This window comes from Lissotriton helveticus, chromosome 4_1 (genome assembly GCF_964261635.1).
Source record: "Lissotriton helveticus chromosome 4_1, aLisHel1.1, whole genome shotgun sequence".
Lineage (NCBI taxonomy): Eukaryota > Metazoa > Chordata > Amphibia > Caudata > Salamandridae > Lissotriton > Lissotriton helveticus.
The window spans coordinates 557,974,451-557,996,185 of NC_136063.1; the positions used below are offsets into that span (position 1 = coordinate 557,974,451).

At 45.0% G+C, this 21,735-nt stretch overlaps 1 protein-coding gene across 1 annotated transcript in view; it reads left to right on the forward strand.

Moving 5' to 3' along the window:
• The window catches only part of TRPA1 (transient receptor potential cation channel subfamily A member 1), an 812,153-nt gene that overhangs the window by 746,489 nt on the left and 43,929 nt on the right, over nucleotides 1–21,735 (forward strand). Inside the window, exon 27 of the mRNA XM_078686165.1 lies at nucleotides 8,290–8,387. Within this exon, the coding sequence (XP_078542291.1) occupies nucleotides 8,290–8,387 (98 nt within the window). The remainder of the gene's footprint in view (nucleotides 1–8,289; nucleotides 8,388–21,735) is intronic.

A 21,735-nucleotide genomic window follows, 5' to 3' on the forward strand; every position in this document is an offset into this window, starting at 1 on the left:
AAGCGTCTTTTTTTTTTTTTTTAATCGGCTGAATTTGCACTCGGTGCCCGAATCCGGACACATTAGTTTTTTAAAACAAAGCGCGGGCTCCCGCGCTTTGTTATGTTTAAGGCCCCGGGTGGGCCAGGTCCCGGGGGTATGTAGAAAATATATAGGGGGGACCTGCAGGGGCCCCCGCAGCCCTGGGGACCACCACCTCTCCGGGGCTTCATTTATGTTATGCGGGGGACTCGCAGCCCTGGGGACCGCCATCTCCCCGGGGCTATATATTTTTTTACAAACAGGAACATAGGGAAATGTTCACAAGTCCATACCAAGGCAAAACATTCTGCCTCAGGTTATGAGTGAGCACATTCCATCTGGGACAAACTTCTACTGGCATAAATCCACAATATGCCGTCATGCATGGGGGTGTCTGCTTATCTTATCTTATCTTAGGGGGAATTTGTATAGCGCGCTAACACCGAGAGGTTTCCTGGCGCTGGCTGAGTGCAGGTGAGATGGAGAGACGAGGGTCTAGCCAGTCTGTGTGAAGAGGTGGGTTTTCAAAAGTTTTCTAAAAGCCAAGAGGGAATTGGCAGATTTAAGAGAGAGAGGTAACTGGTTCCAGAGGGCGGGGGCTAGGGAGGCAAATCTCCGACCGCCGGTCTTTTTTAATTTGGTAGCAGGGACAGCTAGCAAGAGGCGATGGGAGGAACGAAGATTATGTGCTGGACAGTAGGGGATGACCAATGATTTGAGAAAAGCAGGGGAGGGCCCGAACACAACTTTGAAGGTCAGGCAGCCGATCTTAAATGCGGTCCTCTGCTCTACCGGTAGCCAGTGAAGTCTGTGAAGCAGAGGTCTCGCAGATTGCCACTTCGGGGTTTTGTAGGCCAGCCTTGCCGCTTGGTTCAGTACAATCTGGAGCCTACTAAGGAGGAATTTAGGTAGGCCGTAGTACAGGGAGTTTGAGAAATCCAAGCGGGAGAGCACCAGGGCAATCAGGACTTGTATCAGGGCCTCTGGTGTCAGGAGATGGGAGACTTTCCTGATCTTTCTAAGCTGGAACATACATGAGGACACAACCACACCGATCTGAGGCTTAAGAGAAAGGTCCAAGTCAATTATGACCCCGAGGCTCTTTGCTGACTTAGCCGGGGCGGGCGGGGAACCAAGCTCAGTTGGCCAGAACTGTAGGCCCCAGTGGGTAAGACTGTTTCCTGGGAGGATTAACTCAGTCTTCCCCGGGTTCAATTTGAGCTGATGGGAGTTCATCCAATGTTGGATGTGTAGCATCACTGCTTGACAGTCGAGGGCTGCATTGGGGGTGTTAAGCGGAAAAATGATTTGCCGATCGTCTGCATAGTTAAATACGGTGATATTCCACCTCTTCAAGGAAAAGATAAGCGGCTGAAGATAGAGATTAAAAAACAGAGGGGACAGGGAAGATCCCTGAGGCACTCCGCAGGTAGATGGGACCTGTGCGGCTGTGAAGGGACCGAGCCGGATCGCCTGCAATCTACCCGACAAAAAGGATTTGAGCCAGGCAGAGGCCAGGCCTCGGATGCTGGCTTGCTCGGCACGGTGGATAAGGATGTTGTGGTCCACCGTGTCGAACGCAGCCGACAGATCCAACAGGACAAGCGCCTGTGATGTCCCTTTATCGGCATTGGCCCTAAGAGTATCCATGACTGCCAGGATCACACCCTTGGTGGAATGGGCTGGTCTGAACCCAGCCTGGTTGGGTTCGAGGAAGTTAGAGCGCTCGATGAATTCAGATAAGCAGCTCGTAACATGTGCCTCCAGGAGTTTGGATAGGTAGGGCAAGAGAGAAATAGGCCCATAGTTGGCAAGGTCGTCCGGGTCAGCTCCAGGCTTCTTTAGTAGGGGCACAAGGACAGCCTCCTTGAAGGAATTAGGTACTGCTCCCGTCTCCAGTGAGGCATTTAATAAGGGCAAAATGCAGTCCGGCATAGACAGGCAGATGTCGCGAAAGACAGAGGGAGGGCAACAATCATTGGGTGAGCCCGATTTGACTCGAACAGCAAGTTTGGCCAAAGTGCTTGGGTCAAGGGCAGGGAAGGAGAGCAGGGAGAGTGGTTTTTAAGGGGGGGAGCTGGCATGTCCTCAGGGAGGACTGAAGGAATCGTGTTCTTGATCTTGGCAATTTTTTCGATAAAGAAATTATTTAATGCATTGCAAGATTCCTGCGTCGGGGTCTGAGACGGAAGAGTCCTAGCATCAGACGTAAGCTCCCTCATGATCGAAAAGATCTCCTGGGATTTGTTATGAGCAGTGAGGATCCTATCTGAAATATGAAGAGCTTTAGCTGCAATTATAGCATCTTTATATTTTTTTCTCGCAGCAATATATAGCTCTCTGCCGGTGGACAGATAATTACGTCTCCACCTACGCTCCGTTTGGCGCAGTTCGAATTGCTGTGCTTTTAGGGTGGGGTTGAACCACTTGTGGGACTTACTGTGCCGAGAACGGGGAAAGCTGGAGAGAGGGGCAAAGCGATCACTGGCTTTAATGATCCAGCCAGTGAGATCTTCCTCCAGAGTGTGGACAGTCGCTGTTTTAGATAGCGAAGGACGAGTCTCAGCCAAGAATGAGAGGAATGCCTGGGAATCAAGAGTGTTCCATTTCCGGGCAGTCCCGCCAGCCATAGGAGGGACCTTACTACAACCTCTGACTGTGATCGCTGTGTCGATCAAGTAATGGTTGGACCAAATACAAGGGGTGATCACAGGGAAGGAGAGAATGAGGTTATGAGTCCAAATGTGATCTAAGATATGACCCCCGGTGTGAGTGGGGGAGGTGACGTGTTGGTTCATGTTGAAGCTGGTGAGGACTTCAAATAGCTCGGCCGCATGAGGGCCAGCCTCCTTGTCATTATACCAGTAGTTAAAGTCGACGAAAATGGCGACTCGAGCAGATGAAGTAAGTAGGTTGGCTAGCTGTTCACTGAGGGCAGCGGGGAACAAAGGCATAGGGTAGGGAGGACGATAGAGGATGATGATGGTGAGAGCACCCTCACCGGTCTCTAGCTTGATGATGAGATTGTCCACGTCAGTGAGAGTGAAAGAAGACGTGGAAGTAAATTTAAGCTCCTTGCGGATAACAGCTGCCACCCCACCACCGGCACGCCCAGAAGGTCGATTCGTATCGAGCAGATAGTAGTCGGTAGGCAGAGCAGCTAAGATGTCGGGGAGAGAATCATCATTCAGCCAGGTCGCTGTGCTAGGATAGCACCTAACCTGACTGGGCTAGTATCAACAAGTACCTCTGTATGAAGCTTTGGATTTAAATAGGCCATTCAGTAACAGTTTCAATGGCTTGTTTGATTTTCATGAAACCTCTCTTACATTCTTGTGCTCAGTTGAATGAAACATTTTTCATTGTTAACTCTCGTCAGGGAGCATTTATGGTAGCAAAATCTCATATGTATCTTGAACAGTAACTGGCCATGCCAAGAAATGAACGTATCATAAAACTGCTTGTTGAGTATCAACATTTGGCTGGGTTTGTACTTTGGAAGGGTTGGGTGTCACACTCCCATCTGAAAAGATTGGTCAAAGAATTTTAACTTTGTCTTGTGGAACTCACACTTGTCTGATTTCCAAGTCAGGCCTGCATCAGTCAGTAAAGACATACATGGGTGAGAGCTTTATCATGCTCCGTCTGTGTAGCTCGGAAAATCAATATGTCATCGCTATAATTGAATGCATTCACAACCGGCTGTATGACACATCGAATGACATTTTGGAAATGTTCTGCATCCGATGACACACCAAAACTGAGTCTCTTATATCAAAACAGACCAACATGTGTAGAAAGGTTTGTAATAAACCTGAAATCTTCTTTGAGTTAGAAAAAATGAGAACATTTATTGAAATCAAGTCAAGAAAAGACCTTTGTACTATTTAATTGCATTATCATGCCAGCAATGTGTGTACCTGTCATTTTCGTTTAATTGTCTTGTTTGCTTGATGCATATCAACGCATATACTTTTAGCTCCTTTTGTCTCCCTTCGGGCACAACCACTATGAGAGAAACCCATGTCATCATACCAGTTGAAAGCTCAATAATGTCATGCTTAAGTAACGATTCAAGTTCTTTTTCAACTGCTTCTTCTAAATGGAAAGCAGCTCATCTATGTCTCTGAGCAACAGGATGGACATTGTCATTAATATGTAGCTTTACTTTCATAGTCTTAAGCTTCCCCAAGCCATAAAACATCGAAGCAAATTGACTTACTATTTTGTCGTGAATGTTCATATTTCTAATTCACAGACATTGGTCCCATATTGGGAGTGGTACTGAAACTGTGCAAACAGGCACTAGAAGCACATAAATGGGTGCTTGCACCTTTGTTTTCGTGTTTTTCAGTGTCGTTACAAATGAACCCTGTCTTTTTATGGACGTCAATGCAGCCCAGGTGTACAGTTTGGTTTTCAATGGCGTGTGTCAAGACAATGGAGATAATTCATTGTATTTCTCTTCAGGAATTATGTTTTATTTATACACAATTGTATAAGATGAAAGAAATCCAGCAATAATTTATTTTGAATGTAAATTTTGGACACTGGTTGTATGACTTTGGTGGTTTGGCATGTCCGACATGCGCACATTTCTCTGAGGTAAATATCAACATGGTGCAAATATCTTCCTCACTTTCACTTGGTATTGAGGCGGGCAAGCTGCTTAACAATGATTTAGATCAAGATAGATTTAATTCAGGATTTATTTGCCTCAATTGATTACACCTCTTGTGGGGGTACATCGAACATTGCCTATGGAATATTTTGGCAGCTATTTTGTCTTTGAGCCGTGTCACGCTTACTTTTTCCTTCAGTTTAAAAACCATGACAAAATGGCTCTTTTTCCCACATACTTTACATATTTTTCCAATGGTAGAACATTTACCTTTGTGTGGAAACAAAACTCCACTTAACTTCTTTGTACGTATAGACATCACTTTGTGTCCTTCAGTTTTTTTGCTTGGGCTTACTTTTTATACTCATGACTGATTCACTCTGGGCATCTCTGGCCTCCATGTCATCAGCTTGTCTTTCAGAATGCTCCTCAGCTCTGGCAGCCATCGACTCTTTCTCCAGACTAAGAGTTTCTCTCGGCAATCGTCGTCTGAATGCACTGGACAAAAACCCATCAGTAACTCCAAGTCGCATAACTTCCCCATCATAAAATTCATTGAACTTACTTTGTTCGATACTTGTATTGAGTCTCTCCACAAATCAGCAATGCTTTCACCAAAATTTTGGCATTCTTAACTGAAAATGTATCTTTCATAATCCATGTTTGACCCTGGATTGAACTTGAGATTCAACGTTTCTTACATTTGACAATTTGTAATTTCTTTGTCAGTTCGTAGCATTTTCTTTCTGACTTCTTTCACAACATCACCAGTGAGATATTTTAGATACTTAGAAATCTTTTTCTGATCAGTCTCTTGAAGTGCATCAATGAAATGTCTCTATCCATGCAGCCCATCTATAGGCAATATTTTGCTTTTTGGGGGTGTCAAAAGTGGTGGTGGTTTCAGGAATGCAGCAGCATTGTAGACCAGTGTGGAACTTACTGGCACCTCGGGTGGATCCCTGTGGCTAGGTGTCTTCAACTCGTCTGTGCAGGCCTCTGACTCATCTTTATGAGAGCTGGAAACATGACTTTCTTTACAGCCATCTGAAAAATATCACTATTCCGAGAGTTTTCCCTGGCTCCCTATTTTCCGAAGACCTGTGAAGGGTTTTCTGAGGTCCACATGGCAGCTGTGTGAGCGAACCGCTTCATGTATGGACGGCTCAGTAAGCACAACCCCAAACACTTCTCCTTGAGCCATCGTCACCGTATTATAAAGACTCTCTTCAGTGCATTCTTCAAAATGCCAATTTGCTTTTTGTAACACTTGCTTGATCCCCACCTGGTTATGATTATCAGCAGCTGCGCTTCATAAACCCGGTTGAGTCCACTTTCAACGTTAACACTCCATATAATGTACAACTTTATCTCGCGAGGCAGCGCAGAACCTTTATGTATGGCTTGCCTAGCAGGTTCTCGAACATCAACGTGTAGTTTCGTAACACCGCTTCCATTGTCTTTCCCTGATCAGCAGTGGCCGGAGTTGTGCTTTGACTCCAAGTGCATGAAGCGCCGATTCCGTTATTCGACAGTGATACACGTAGCATGCACAAGCCGTTTTGTTTGGAAAGCATGGTCATTCTTCTGGTTACTTATCCCCTATCTCGTCGCCATTTGTAGCGTCTTCCAGACTGGATACCCGCCAATGACTACACCACACAGGGAGCTTAATATTACATATCTTTATTCTGCTGTGTGTAACTGTGAACTAAACATTCTAACACCTACGTCACATCTCTACAGAGTGCATTAGGAGCCAAAAGGGTTCAGTCATAAAATATTGTAAGACACTACACCTCCCATCCTACTCAATGGCATTTGTACTCCATAGGAACATCACTTCTGTGGGCCTCAATACTTCTACAGCAAACTTAGTGTGCCAGAATGCTTCTCATGTACTCATTCCGAGAAAGAGAAATTGTATGGCCTAAAATAGAAGAATGTGTTCTGCATGTTGGGAACCGTTAAAGGTAATTGTATTAAAAAGTCAATAGTCGCATCAACAGGGTTAACCCAACAGAGGTATAATGGAATAAATATGTCAAACATCAGAAATGGCTGGGTATTTTAGGGCTAGATGACAATTATGCCTATGATTCTTCAGGCACAAAACGTCTTCTTCATGAACACGGGGGGAAAGTTTTTGTTTCAGAGTTCGTTGGCCAAATAATGCTGGGTCTGCAAACCATTACCCTGGGGATTCAGATTAGGCAGGTGTGTCCTCTAACACCGCTTGGATTGCAATAGTGTGAATCCATGTAGACCCATTCATAAAATGTATTTGGTCAAATGAGGGCAAAGAACAAATCTCCCGGATGCAATTCGAAGCCTGTATCATTAAGAGTTGTGCTTGCTCAGCCCAGAGGTTAGCACCTGCTTTTATGCACTTGCATTGTTGATAGGTCCTTTAGAGACACAATCAATGCTGTTTCCGAGCTGCACTGTCTACAGTTCTTGCTTTAAATCTACTTTGGATGGGAAGCCTGTGAAGCAATAAAGGGCATTGGAATGATTCTAATGTTCTACTGCATTTCTTTAATCACCAAGCACCAAACATTTGACTAAAAGCAATAGCTACATGCATCCTTTATTCTCAAGCGTGTCATGATTTAGGTTATCCAACCTCAACTACATAGAACGACACAGAAATATGTGATATTCCCAAAGCCAGAGTAAATAAGTGCTCATTCAAATCTTTTTGGATAGGAAGCACCCACCTTAACCCTAACCTGTCCCAATCCTTTTTTTCCTTTTGGCAGCCGATTTTTTTGGGGGGGAGTCTTAGTCTATTCGGCAGTATGTGTACGTTGGGTATTGGAGGGGCTTCCTAAGTCCAGACAGCTTGAAGTAGGTATGTGTCCCTCAATTAATGTTGCTCAAATTTGACACTTACAAACATAAGACCAATGTTGTGTCTTAATCCACACAACCCATAGAATATACGTAGTAGTAAAAACAAAAATGTCCATAGAATGGGACTGCATCTCACTGATGAGGCCCCGGAAGCCTAAAATATTTTCTGGGTCACTTGAGTTCTAGTACAGACAGGATATGGTCTAGCTGTTTGAGCCAGACTGTTCCTTTTGGAGAGGTGCCAACACCAATTTGCATCTGATTGGTCCCTATCTATAGTGAGCTCTAAATAATGAACTTGAATTAAATCTAGAGTAATAAACGTTTCCTCAGAATAATGGGGGCCTTCCATCAATCACGTTATGCTTTTCTCAGTGAATTGCTCTCAGTGACAATGGAAGGTTCACATTTTGGTCCCATTGCTACCTTAACAAAAGTAAGTATCTGTGCGTTTTATGAGAAGGCTCAAAAAGCCTATAAGATTTATGGGTGTGAATGTGTTCCTGTACAAAGCAGATGTGACCTATCCCTTTAGGCTATACTGTCCCTCTTTGTATCGATCTGACTTTCGGACATGGCAGATACTTGTCCATGGTGCATAGCAAGCAAAAAATGGTTCAATAGAATGAGGTTCATAGACATTACTAGTGGCTGGCATTAATTCAAGCATCCCATTATCAGTGTTTTGCATTTAGTCATATTTTTTACTCGGGTCATCATATAAATTTCAGAAATAGACACCTCCGTTACTTGAAAAATGTAAACAGTCTTTCTAATCTATTATTTTTCAGGGTCTCCTTCAGTATATATTTATATGTGAGGAATATACACCAGAGGTGCCAGTAACAGACACAGCACTGGAGCACGAGCTTTCCAAGCAAAAAAACAGGTACTTCATAAAATGTAATTTAATGTATGTTACCTTTAAAAATGACATTGTATTAATACAACAGGCTTTAGAATGAAAAATAGAGTGATCAAAAACTATTGAAAAAAACAAAGATTGAATGTTACATACATTGAGTAACAAAAACATCAAAGCACATTAAAGTAGTTGTAAGAGTGAACAATCATTGGCAAATCCAAGAAGACTGGCCATTGTATTAGTGAAAGTGTTTTTTGATTGTTAGGTTTTGGTTGTGGATGGAGTCAACGGTTAGATGAATGAGTCAGTGAAACGATGGAGGAGTCAGTAACTGAGTACATACAGAATTGGGTATTATGGGATGTAAATACTTATCTAAATGTTTGAATACATGAGTTTGTGTGGCGTGCTGCCTGTGAGTGTGCATAGTGTGCGCTGCTAGATGCCTCTGGGTGGGTATAGGATGACTGGAGGATGAGGTTAAACGTCTATGATTGAAGATAGTACAAGGGTTGATGGAGCATTGCTGTCTGTGACTGGAAGTGCTATGCAGAATCAGCTGCCATGAGTGCAAAGAGTGTACGTGGGTAAAGAATAGCCTCAATTAAACAAGGATAGTGTGTTACTGATGGATGTCTGTGAGTTAGGAGGAGACGGTTCATCATCTGTCTGTTAAGAGGCCATGAGGGTAAGTGGACTTTGTGCCATGCATGGGGATGATGCAAAATAGGTACTTCTCAATGACTGTGAGTGAGAATGAGAGGGCTAGGTTTGGAATGATTCCATTATGAAGTTGAATGGTGTGTGTACGTAAATGCGAGGTTCATGTCCATTTGAGAGGGTGAGCTGCTTCTGAGGAAATTTTAAAGGAGTGTGGTGTGTGCACCTGAAGCCGAGGTCCTTGTCATTGTGAGGGGTGAGCTGTCTCTGAGGGAAGGTTGTAGGGATCAGCAGTCTGTGAATGTAGGAAATGTTAGGCTCTCTTATGCTGCCTGGGCGTGGCTCAACTAACTGGAGGTCCTACTTCAGAGCAGTAGAGGTTTTTACTGGACCCGGGTGGTGGGGCGATAGGGTGAGTATTCAGGGTGTGAGGGATGAAAAAAGAAAAAAATACACTCTCTGAAAATGGCTGGCCACCTCCTCTCTTCCATCCTCTTCTTCCTGTCTCCAGTCCGGCAGCAGGAAGTAGCAGGGAGCACCTGGACTCCAAGGCTCCCCTTAGCCAATCACAAGGCTGAATGGTCTGAGCACCGTGGTTTGGTGCTCAGACTGGCAATGGGAGGCTGGGCATGCTCCTCACCACGCAGTGCATTTCAGCCTGATGGGGAACATGCAAAGTGCAGGCCAGCCAAGCAGTCTAGCACAATTAGGGAGTGCTAACCACTCCCCCACTACTTCCGATAGGAAAACTAAAATGATAATAATGATACGTTTTCATTTTATTTTTCCTTTCGATCAGTGGGGCAACGCTCCTCTGCCTTAGCGGAAGAGCCGCCACTGGAGGTGTTTTTAAAGGAACAGCAGGGTTGTCGGCGACTCATGCATTACCTATTCAGCTGACAAGTCTGCTGCAGGTAGGTTTTGTGCGGACGATGCTGTCCCTGTACTCTCCTACTGTCAGTGCCTACACCTGGTACATAGATGTTATGCTTGTGTACTCCGGCTGCCTTCACCTCCTGGGTAGACGTTGTACTTATATATACTCCTACACAGGAACCTTGACACACCTAGCACAGGTAAGCTATGAACAGTAGAACGTAAGTGCACATCACTTGTGTACACACACACACACACACACACACACACGCTCACACACACACACACACACACACACACACTCGCCTCCCACATATTGGCTATTCTGACCATAATGTCTGCATACCCACAAGTCTTTGAAATCATACTCTTGCAATAGACAAATAAAGAAATATTCCACCGGTCTAAAGAGTGTTTTTTTTACTGTCACATAAATCATCAGGACAAATATAGCATGCACAGTTTTAACAAGTGTTTGATGCATGGGCAGTGCAAGGTGCCCCAGGCTTGTCACTTCATGAGTACATGGCTCAGTAGTTCAGGCACCCAGTTCCTGGATATTCCTTCATCTGCATACTGTGACAATAGCCTGCTTCATACAGGCAGGACCATACAGAAAAACGTCAATCTGTGCATACATGTAATCTAAACAGAGCACACTACTTGTACCATTGGTGGCTAGAGCAGATCAGCACTGTGATCCATATTTCATTGTCATCATCATTTTCTCAAATGCTCTAATCCCCGATAGTCCCAGTGTTCATGGTTGTGATGTGTCTGTGATGTCTACAGGTGTCTACTGTGTGGACCTGGCCCAATCTCCCCTCAATCTTAGATAATGGATTGCTGCCACTCAATGCTACCCCTGTGTCACCCATAAGTGGTGGCATGGCAAAGTGCAGAAGCCATGCTCCCAATGCTACTGTGCTGTACGGCGTGGGCACAAACAGGACTGATAATCTGACATGGCAGGTGGTGACAAATAATAGAGGGAAAGAAGGAGCTGCAAGCACCCAGAGTACCTCTGGGGTCTGTGTGCCACGGTCATTCCCTGGACATGAACTAACACAGCCTGTCCATGCCAATACTAAATCTGCATGCCACTTTGAGGGTGATATGCCAGATAAGGATTGCATTTTTGCTAATCACAAGGGTAATGTGAAATGTAAACCTGGGCAATATTCCTTTGAGCGTGACAAATAGTAGAAAGATAGCAAACAAGCAATAGCTGCTGATGGCACGAGCCCTGGAAGACAGTAAATGTTCTATGTAGCATGACCTTAAAATAAGAGCAATTCTTCCTCCAACTCACAAGAGAAATTCGAGAATTGTGTGGTTGAACTAAACATGTAGTTTATGTTTTGGTGAAATTTTTATACTGTGCAAACTTATCTTTCTGCCTGTTATATCATGGATTTATTTACTTATTTATTTTAGTGTTTTGTAGAGCGCAAACTTGACCCGTGAGGGTATCAGAGCGCTTTACAGAGTCAACGAGTCAAACAATAGGCAGAATATCACAAGAGTACTGTAAATGAAGGGGAAGGGGGTGCTGGATACAAGAGGGATGGGAGTATACATGGATAGTCAATATTACAATTGCTGAAGACGGACCTCCGTTTTCTTGGTGGGGCGAGGTCGCAGGATGAAGGCAGTAGTCTCAGAGGTGGTTGTGGAATGTGTTTAGCCAAGGAATTTACCTGTGAGGAAGGATTTAGCCTCCTTTTTGAAGCGTGCCAGAGAGGGGATTCTTCTGATGGCGGGTGGGAAGGAGTTCCATATTTTTGGTGCAGCCCCTGAAAACGCCCGATTATAGTTTTTTTTTCCTAAAGCGTGCAGGCTGGAGTAGGAGGGCACTGTCCAATCATGAAATTCTGCTTCCTCCGGATATCACAAGTTTCTGTGCAAGATACGCAGGGGAGTTTGAGTGAAGGGCCTTGTGCGTGATGCATGCCAGCTTGAGGTGAATCCTAGCCTTGAGAGGAAGCCAGTTCAACGCTTTGAGATGAGGAGTGATGTGATCAAATTTCCTTGTGCCGGTAAGTAGTCTGGCGGCTGCATTGAGGCAGGCTTTTAAGGGTGCTAGGGAGATCTTGGGTAAACCAGAGAGGGTGGAGCAGCCATATTCCAGCCTAAAAATAACTAGTGATTGGACTGCAAGTTTTAGGTCGGGAGCTTCAAGAAAGGGTTTCAATTTCCATAGGTAGCTCAGGTGGAATCTGGCAGATTTGGCTATTGAGTTGATGTGGTCTCGCATGTTAAGGTTATAATCCAAGGTAATTCCCAGAGATTTGGCCGAGTCCACAATGATCGGGGGACAGTTTAAGGCTGTGATAGCTTTAATCCATGTCTGGATCTCCGAGTTGCTTTTAGGTGGGTAAATTAGGAGGAACTCAGTTTTCTTTGCATTGAGTTTGAGTTGGTTGGAGGAGAGCCATTGGATGGTCAGCTTCAGGGCCTCATTCAAGGTGAGGATCTCCTCAAGAGATGAGATTTTTATGGAGATCTGAGTGTCGTCGGCGTACATATGGTAGGAGATATTTGCAATGCGAAGGACTCGGCAAGAGGTGCCAATTAAAAAACATGTTTCTGGTGCAGAAATGCAAACATGCTCTCCTGTTGCCTTAAAAATGTTTGTAAAGTCAACGTGTCTTTTTTGCAGAAAGTATACTAACTTAACTGGTCCCTGTTCTATTTTTAGTTTGTAGTATTACAGGGCTATCACATCACACACAATCCAGTATTCCTATATTTATAATCAAGGGTAAAAACGTATGAATACACTGCAAAACAACGCACTTTATTGTTATTGTTAATTGGTATTTATATAGCGCTAAATCACAGTCAGGTCTCTTAGCGCTCGGGGGGGGGGGGGCGGGCGTAGCTGAATAGACGACAGTCGTGTCAGGCGTGAAAATAGGGTTAGGCTGTGCTTAGGGTTTCCCTAAACAGGATTGTTTTGAGCTGTTTCCTGAAGTGGAGTAGGTTGGGTTCCTTACGGAGTTGCTCAGGTAGCTGGTTCCAGAGCTGGGGGACAAGGACAGAAAAGCTCTGCCCTCTTTTGAGGTGAGCTTGTACCGTGGACAGGACAGAAGACATGCATCGGAGGATCGCAATGAGTGTCCCGGGGTGTAGGTAGGGGCTAGGCCGTATACCGCTTTGTGGGAGATGCAAAGGCTCTTGAATTTCACTCTTTGCTTTATGGGGAGCCAGTGCAGTTTGTGCAGTAGCGGGGTGGCATGGGTTCTTCTAGGGAGTCTGAGGATCAATCTGGCTGCATCATTTAGGACCACCTGTAATATATTTGCCAGTTTCTGGGGGAGAACAATGTATAGGGCGTTGCTGTAATCTAACCTCGAGACGATGGTGGCCGAAACGATCATCTGAAGTGTGGAGGTAGAGAGAAGGGGGACCAGTTTCCGCAATTGCCTCAGCAGGCCGGTGCAGGTGCCGACCACCGAGGAGATTTGGTTGGCCATGGAGAGCTCGGCGTCAATTTTTATGCCAAGGCTCTTCAGGACTGGCATGGGTCGGGGGGAGGGGCCTACTTCTTGGGGCCAGAAATGGTCGCTCCAGGGGGAATCTGGTGTGGGGATAACGAGAATCTCTGTTTTGTAAGGGTTGATTTTGAGTGAGTTAGCTGTCATCCAACTCACGGCTAATCTGAGAATGTTTTGTGCCTGGGCCTGAGCAAATGGGGTATAGTCAATGCTGAGGAGCAGTTGGGTATCATCAGCATAGTTATCGATTTGACAGCCCATGTTGGCTAAGGCTGCTACCAAAGGTTGCAGGTAGACATTAAAGACGAGTGGGGATAGGGCTGAGCCCTGGGGGACTCCGCAGCTAAGCATGCCTCTGTCGGATACCGACTCTCCCAGTTGGATCCTTTGGGACCTGCCAGATAGAAAAGAGTCAAGCCACCGGTATGTCAGACCCCTGATACCCAAGGTGGCGAGTCTATCCAGTAGTTGAGCATGGCTGACAGTATCGAATGCCGCTGATAGATCTAATAATACCAGGGAACAGGGTCTTTTACTGTCAGCCATAGCTCTGAGCTCATCAAGCACTGATAGAATGACCAGTAGTTCTCACCTTCAGTAACCATAAAGACTAACTGCCTCAAGGGAGAAGTTGTGATACATTTTCTCCGAACAAATTGTGCCTGATTATTACTTGGGTAGCCTTTGCAATTGCGTGTGCCACATGACCCCAGCTCACACTGAACCGATAACACTTTCTTCAGGATATTTTATTTAACATGAATCTTTTCCAGAAAATCTAAAGAAAAGGCTGCTGCTCATTCCATTGACAGATAGATTTCAAGAAAGTATTGTTTTCTCATTGAATATTTTAGGAATTTGGGATTTTGATTGAGTGTGATGCATTGCAAACCCTACTCAAGCAACAACCACAATCATTGCCACAGTGAACAAAAGTCACTGAATGAACATATGCTTAATCTTCTGGTAGTTAGGCACAAAAGCAGTCAGTCTTAACTTACAGGCACTGTGTTAAGTATTTATGCAGCACACAAACAGTAAAAAAGTGACAACACAACACAAGAAAAATCCCACTTCAATTTAGAAAAATAGAGGTAAAGTTAATACATTATTTGACAATAAAACTCATGAAATCCAATCAGTAGAACCAGAGCTATAATCGTTTTAAGTTTTTATTGAAACGAGTGCCTAAAAGATGAAAGTGCTCATTGCAGACATCTAGTTGAGTGAGTCTGGAGCAAAGTCAAAAGTTATGGCTGACCGCAAAAGGGCATAGTACGGATACCTGCTGTGGATTGGGTCCGGTCAGAATTCCTGAGAAGGTAAAGTTCAGCTGGGTAAGGCAGCCAGCAGTGTCCACAGAGAAGGCATCATCATTGGGAAGCCACTGGACAAAGTTGCAGTGAAGATTTCCACGTTTGGTCTTTATCACTTTTTTGGAAGCCGAAAACCTCCAGCGGGACAAAGCTGAAGTCTGTAGCCGACGAGGTATCCAGTAGGCCAGATACTCTTTTCTAAGAGAGGTCCTGCTGAACAATATTTGCTACTGTGGAAAAGAATGTAGCAGGAGCTACCAAGAAAGTCAGCCCAACTGGCGATGCACTTCAGGCAGATTGGCTAGCAGGTCGGTCTCAGTCTCCTGTTGGTTCTCTGTCCACCTTTTGGTGAAAAATATTTTAATTCTCAAGTTTCAGGTTTTTGCATGAGGAGTACTCTCGGCCCCACTTCCAAGTGTCCAGGACTGGATGGGCATCAGTTGGGGGTATCAGGACTCCGTCTTGGTAGAAGCCAGATGCAGAATGCAAGATCTTTGATGCTTGATATGTCCCTGCGGTACAAAAGGGGGTGGTGATGGATGGAGCATCTGAACCAATCAAACACTCACGCCCAGTCAACAGATCTGGGTTTAATCCATCACCGTTCTTTAGCCTACTCTGCCACCCCAGTTCAGACATGGCCATATGCAAATCAGTCTGACCCTGTGCCTCATGGGAACAGTCCAGCCCGAACTGCCAAGCCATGCCTTCCCTGGACCGGAAACAAGCTTCCGAGGACCGGTTTCTGGCATTACAGTCGTCTTCAGCCCGGCTTGCTTGAATCCAGTGGCAAAGTGAGCAAGGGACTCATGTCTGAGCATACCTGCCAACTTATGGCGAACAAAGCTGTACAAAAGGGGGTGGTGATGGACGGAGCATCTGAACCAATCAAACACTCACACCCAGTCAACAGATCTGGGTTTAATCCATCACCGTTCTTTAGCCCACTCTGCCACCCCAGTTCAGACATGGCCATATGAAAATCAGTCTGACCCTGTGCCTCATGGGAACAGTCCAGCCCGAACTGCCAAGCCATGCCTTCCCTGGACCGGAAACAAGCTCCGAGGACCGGTTTCTGACATTACAGCCGTCTTCAGCCCGGCTTGCTTGAATCCAGTGGCAAAGTGAGCAAGGGACTCACGTCTGAGCATACCCTGCCAACTTATGCTATTTTCAAATAATTATGGGTGTGATAATGAACTGGGACCCACGCATGCTACACCATAAATTTCCCTGGATCACTAGTTATCAGTAATGCCTGGAGTTAGTAGAGTGTTCTGACAGCCGACAGAGCCATTATCCATGCAAACTGAGAGGAATTAGGTTTTTAGGTAATAGTTTTGATAGTTGCATGACATTCAGATTAAAAAAGAATGTACTGGGTTCCACACAAACCAACGCACCATTGATTCCCCTCCATCCATATTTTTAAAAGATGCCTATGGTCGGTAAGGCTCTCTGTCTGCCAGAAGACATGGTGCTCAAATAGTGGAAAGTTTCTGTCCCTTATCATAGGCCTACCCATGCTATGGGATACTGTTTCAATCAATAATAGAGTGGGAATTCTCAATGGTAAGACCTTTGTTTTTGGCAATAAAATCAGTCCTTCAGTGCTGTGTAAATATGAGAAATGTGTCCTTTCATCAATATTTGCAAAATGTTATGGGTATAGATAGCTTCTACAGTGCATGCAAATCACACTGCCTTGGATTGACATAGGTTTCGTCTCTTCAAAAGTGAGCACGTATGGCAGATTTCCCTGTGTGCTGTACAAACCAAGACAAAACTCTAGCTATTACACTTTTTAAATCTCTATGACAATTTGCAAATACAAAAACCTCATCACCTGGATTCTGTTTATAGTGTACATATCGTTGTGGTGGGATCATCAGCAATTGTAAGTCATATTTTGACCGTGATATGTGTGGATCTGGCTCAGATGGGCTAGATCCTAGACCACATGCACATGAATTGTAAATTCTGTACTTACAGAAAAGAAATATCTCTTGTCCTTAGTGGGGGGAGGTTAAGATTGCACATCCACCTGCTCTCTAAAGAGATTATATTCTGTAATATTGAGCATAGGAAGGTCATACTTTTAGAATATCGTGGACAAACTAAAGAGGTAGAATTATTAAAAGGTAAGAGCATGAAGAAAAAGCATAGATTTACTGTTCTTATCATCACATCTACACACATTGAAGATATAGATCAAGGTACATATATTTGTAGTTAGGTATAGAAAATCTCTACATACTTACCTTTCGATACTTCAGCTTCAATATTTTGGCCACAATATTTTGGCGCATCGAGATGCCGATCTCAATATTATGGAGGCACACCTCCAAGGAGAGTTGACATGCCAATTGTATATATGGGCCTGAATGAATCATATCTTATGTTCAGAAGGCCAGCTCTCCAATATCTGTTATTTAAGTTCCCGAAAATGATCCCTATGCTCCTCACTAATAATGTCAGGTTGTTAAGCTTGCTAGAGGCATAGATAATATCTCTCATCTTCTTCCCCGCCTTGATGATGTTGCACCAAAAAGATTCTTACGCTGGGATTGCAATGGTATTGTTAAACATCATCACAAAATTGTTGTGAAGGGCACTGGTGATGTACTGCAAATATTCCTGCTATTGGATTGTGGTCTTCCTGCAGTCGTATTGGAAATGATATTACTGGAGAGGGGTACAAATGGGGCAGTTATTCCCCACCATTGCCATCTCAAAGGCTCTAAAATGCCCCAATACACCATGGATCATTTTGGACCCTTGTGCAGAATTTCAATGGTTTTACTCTAACCTGCCATACTTGGAGCTTGATATACTGCAGGACACTAGGGACCTGATTCATAAAGAGCCACAGCACTTGTGGCAGAGGCGCTATAGTCGTGGGGGAGTCTCCGTACTTAGTGCAGAATCTCTGCAATGATAATTCCTATTGCTGAGAATCCACCCCAAGAACAAAAAATCTCCCCGATGACTGTGGGGTCTCTACCAGGATAGCCAAGGCCTTTTGTGAATCATGCCACAGGGATTTATTGGGTCAAGAAATAGTAAGCAAAAAAAAATGTGGAAGCAAGCTTCCTACCATAAGTCATGCCTCACTCTCGGCTCCTCCACTGCCCACTATCTATATTTCTGCTTCCTTGTGGGAGCAGATCGGGAATATTACCCCCTGATATGTCAACCTCAGAGAGCCTGCAATACCCTGTTGATGCCAAGGATCATTTATGTTTGAGCGACAAAAAAGATACAGTATAAAGTGTAGGGATTCTTAGCATAATGTGTGCTGTGCTCTAGTCTGTACCCACTATCTGCATTTAATCCCCTGGGATAGCAGATATGGGATGTCACCCCATGAAGTAACATTCTCTTGGGGTCAGAAATGTGACTTAGACACCAATGATAATTTGAGGGAAGGCAATAAAGAAGATATAGAGTGGGGAGCTGAGCTTCCTGACACCTACGTGCATTTCTCGCTGGCCTCCACCTACTGTCTGTATTTCAGCTCCCCAAGAGGAGCCGATCGGATGTGTTATCCCCTGACATGCAAAATTCATGAGGCTAGAAATACCTGAAACATCAGAGATCATTTATGGTTAAGCAACAAAAAGAAAGTGGGAAGTCAACCTTTTGTAAATAAGCTATGTTCTTCAATATTATAGTTTTACACATCCGTTGTATTAGGTTGTTTCATGATTAAAGCTTTATGTGAGGAAACATATATGCTTCTATGTGTGTAACAACCTGGGGGTGGGAGGGGGGAAGTTGCCTCTCTTTGGTGGGACTGAATTTCCAGCACCAGATGGATCCTCAATCAGGTCAAATAGAAGTTATCAGTCATGGGACATGTGTCCATTTCCTTCAATTTACATGGCAGGTATGTATCACTACCTGGATTCTAAGAGGGATCTACTGTGTTGACTCAGAAAGCTTCTCTTTCAGTGACAGGTCATAACATTCTTTAAGATTGTCTCTTCATAATTGAGCAAGGAAGAATTAAGATTAAGGGATTGAGTCAATTCTATGGGTGAAGGATACTCTTCACAACGGCAATGGAGTATCCTGAACTGCCAAGAATGTGGTCTACCTGCCTCAATTGAGATGCAGATGGACCCTAGGTTTTATCACGTAGGAGATTACTCTGCCGCTATCAAGATTAAACCCCTCTGAAGCCCTTACTCCGCAGAGACGTGCAATTTTGCCCACCTGATTAATATGAGTCAAATTAGAGGTCCGTTTTCACTGCTTGCCACCAACAGTAAAATCCTGGTGTCAGGAAGGTGCAGTGACCACTGCTAAATGCTCCCCTCCCATGAGCAGGGGAACATTTTCTTTTGCATTTTCAAAAAGAAAGTCCTGCTTCAGGATTTTCTTTTTGAAAATACAAAAGAAAACAGTTTGATGCACAGCTCTGTCATGTTGACATAACGTGCATCAAACTTCACAAACCATTGATAGGAACCACCGTGATGGCAGTTCCTGCCAATGCTTTCAGAAATGATAGCCTGTGTGATTGTAGTTTCTTAATTTGGTGGGCAGCACCTCTGTCAAGGCAACAGAGTATTTCATTCTGCTGCTCTAGAAGGGAAACTAGCCATTTGCCAACTTTGAAATTAGTCCCTAAGGAGCCGATTAGGATTTCGGTTTTTCCGCATCCCTTGGGCCGGCGGAAGTATCCGCCGGCCCGGAGGATGCGGAAAAACCGCTGCGGAGCCTTCAAAGACCCCCCCCGCCAGATTAGGATGGCTGGGGGGTCAGGAAGACCGTCCGCAGCTTTTCCGCCACGGTCGCCTTCCGACCGCGGCGGAAAAGCTCTAACATGGCTGGCGGTGGTACCCCCCTGAATTTGCATGCACAAAGCAGCAGGCACTGCGCGGTGCCTGCCGCTTTGTGCATGCAAATGCGATGCATGCATTTTTTATCTTGCGGCGGGTGCAGCTTGAAGCTGCACCCGCCGCAATGTTAAAGATAGAGGATGTGACCACCACCCTGGCGGTCACATCCTAATCTGCTCGGAGGGAACGCCGCAGCCCCTGTATACGTTCCCTCCTCCTCAGGGGTCACGGACGGACTCAAGTCCGTCCGCGATCCTAATCGGGCCCTAAGTTAGGCTACTTGGTTTTATATTTTATGCCAGACACAAGGGGAAATTGATGATGGGGCTGCACAAGATAGCATCCTTGCAATCATGGAGGACCACCTCCTTCCTTACTGGATGCCCACAGAGCATCTGACTGCCTCCCTTCACCTTTGCACCCAAAAACATTATATGCGGCATACCACAAGGATCATCCCTCAGCCTTACCGTGTTCAACATCTAAATAACCCCCCTTGCAGATGTTGTTAGATCCCATGGACTCAACATAATCTCTTCCGCATGGGACCACAGCTGGTGCCCTGCAGAACTTGGACCCACACCCATCAAACATGCATGCAACCTTAGCATCATCCTCGACAGCCAACTGACTATGAGACGACAAGTTAACACAATCACCTCCTCAGGCTTCCATACACTTCACATGCTCCGCAGATGCTTCAGATAGATCCCAACCAACACCAGAAAGACCTTAAGCCCTTGTTACCAGTCGCCTCGACTATGGCAATGCTCTCTATGCTGGAATCTCCACCCAGCTCTTCAGAAAAGTCTGGACCATACAGAAAGCTGCATCTGCAGTCATCCTGGACCTCCCAAAACAAACCCACATTGCCCCCTACCTGAGAGACCTCTACTGGTTCCCCGTCCAGGAAAGATGCCAGTTCAAGATCCTCACACATGCCTGCAAAGCACTCCACGACCTAGGACCTGCCTACCCATACCATGGACTTAATTTCCTCCAAACCACTAGACACCTATGCTCCACTTCACTCACCTTTTCACTCACTTCATGCATCTGCCACACCCACAGCTTTGGCCACTCCTTCTCCTACTTCGCAGACACGACTTAGAAGTATCACTCCCTCCTCCACCCCTTGCTGGCAGACTTCGGAAAGAGACTCAAGACCTGGCTCTTTGACAGAGACACAGTGCCCAGATACCCCCAGGGGTGACAAAGTGTGCTCTAAAAATGCTGATTGATGTAATCCAAAAACACAAAGTGGCCTATTACCATGTAGGGTGGACTTGCATCCGCCCAACACTGTCTTTGAACTGGGACTGACCGACTTTGAGTCGCATTCCATCATTTCCCCCTAGCAGCCTGTATTACAGCCGTACACTGTAGGGAAATGGGTATGGGAGTTGGGGTTAATCCCTGCACCCCGTTGCAGCCACCTTGAGGTGCCCCAACCAGAGGCCACAGAGGCAAGGGGCCCTGCTAGAGGATGTCATTATCGGTTTCCTATAGGCTTTTCATGTCGGTAAGCCTGACATGAAGAGCCTGCCCAAGACCGAGTATTTTAATCACAAAGGCAGAAAGAGCGCCCTTTGGGATAACGGGCCAATCTCTGACTGGCTGACGGGCTCCTTTAGCTCGTCAGAACCCAACCGGAATGACTGGCTAGCATTGTAATACGGTAGACGGAAATTAAACCGAGATGCAGCCTGTGGTTGGTAGGTCTGAATACTTATAAAAATGTAAGTAAAACCCAACCTACCAATCTAGGTTTCATGCTTCATCATTGGGTTGTCACATCCGCCCAACAGTTTGTTGGAAGGTGGATGGATAGATTCCTGGTAATACATTATGTACTTAGTTGTAGGTGGGTAAAAATCAGCTTCACAGGTGGTAAGGGATCCTGAAATAATAATAAAATCTATTTCAATAAACTTATATCCTGAGTTTATTGTGCATGTTTGGAGGGATATTAAAATAAAAGGTTGGGATTGTTGGGATCATTAATGTTCCCAAATTGCTTAGGTTGATGTGTTTTAGTCAATGTTTCAGCCCTCTAAGAGAAATAATAGGATATTGTGTGGGGAGCATGAGTCTTAGAACAAGATGTGCCTTGCTCTGGCCTGTACCCACTGCCTCAATTTCAGCACTCTGGGGAGCAGATCAGGGATTTTAT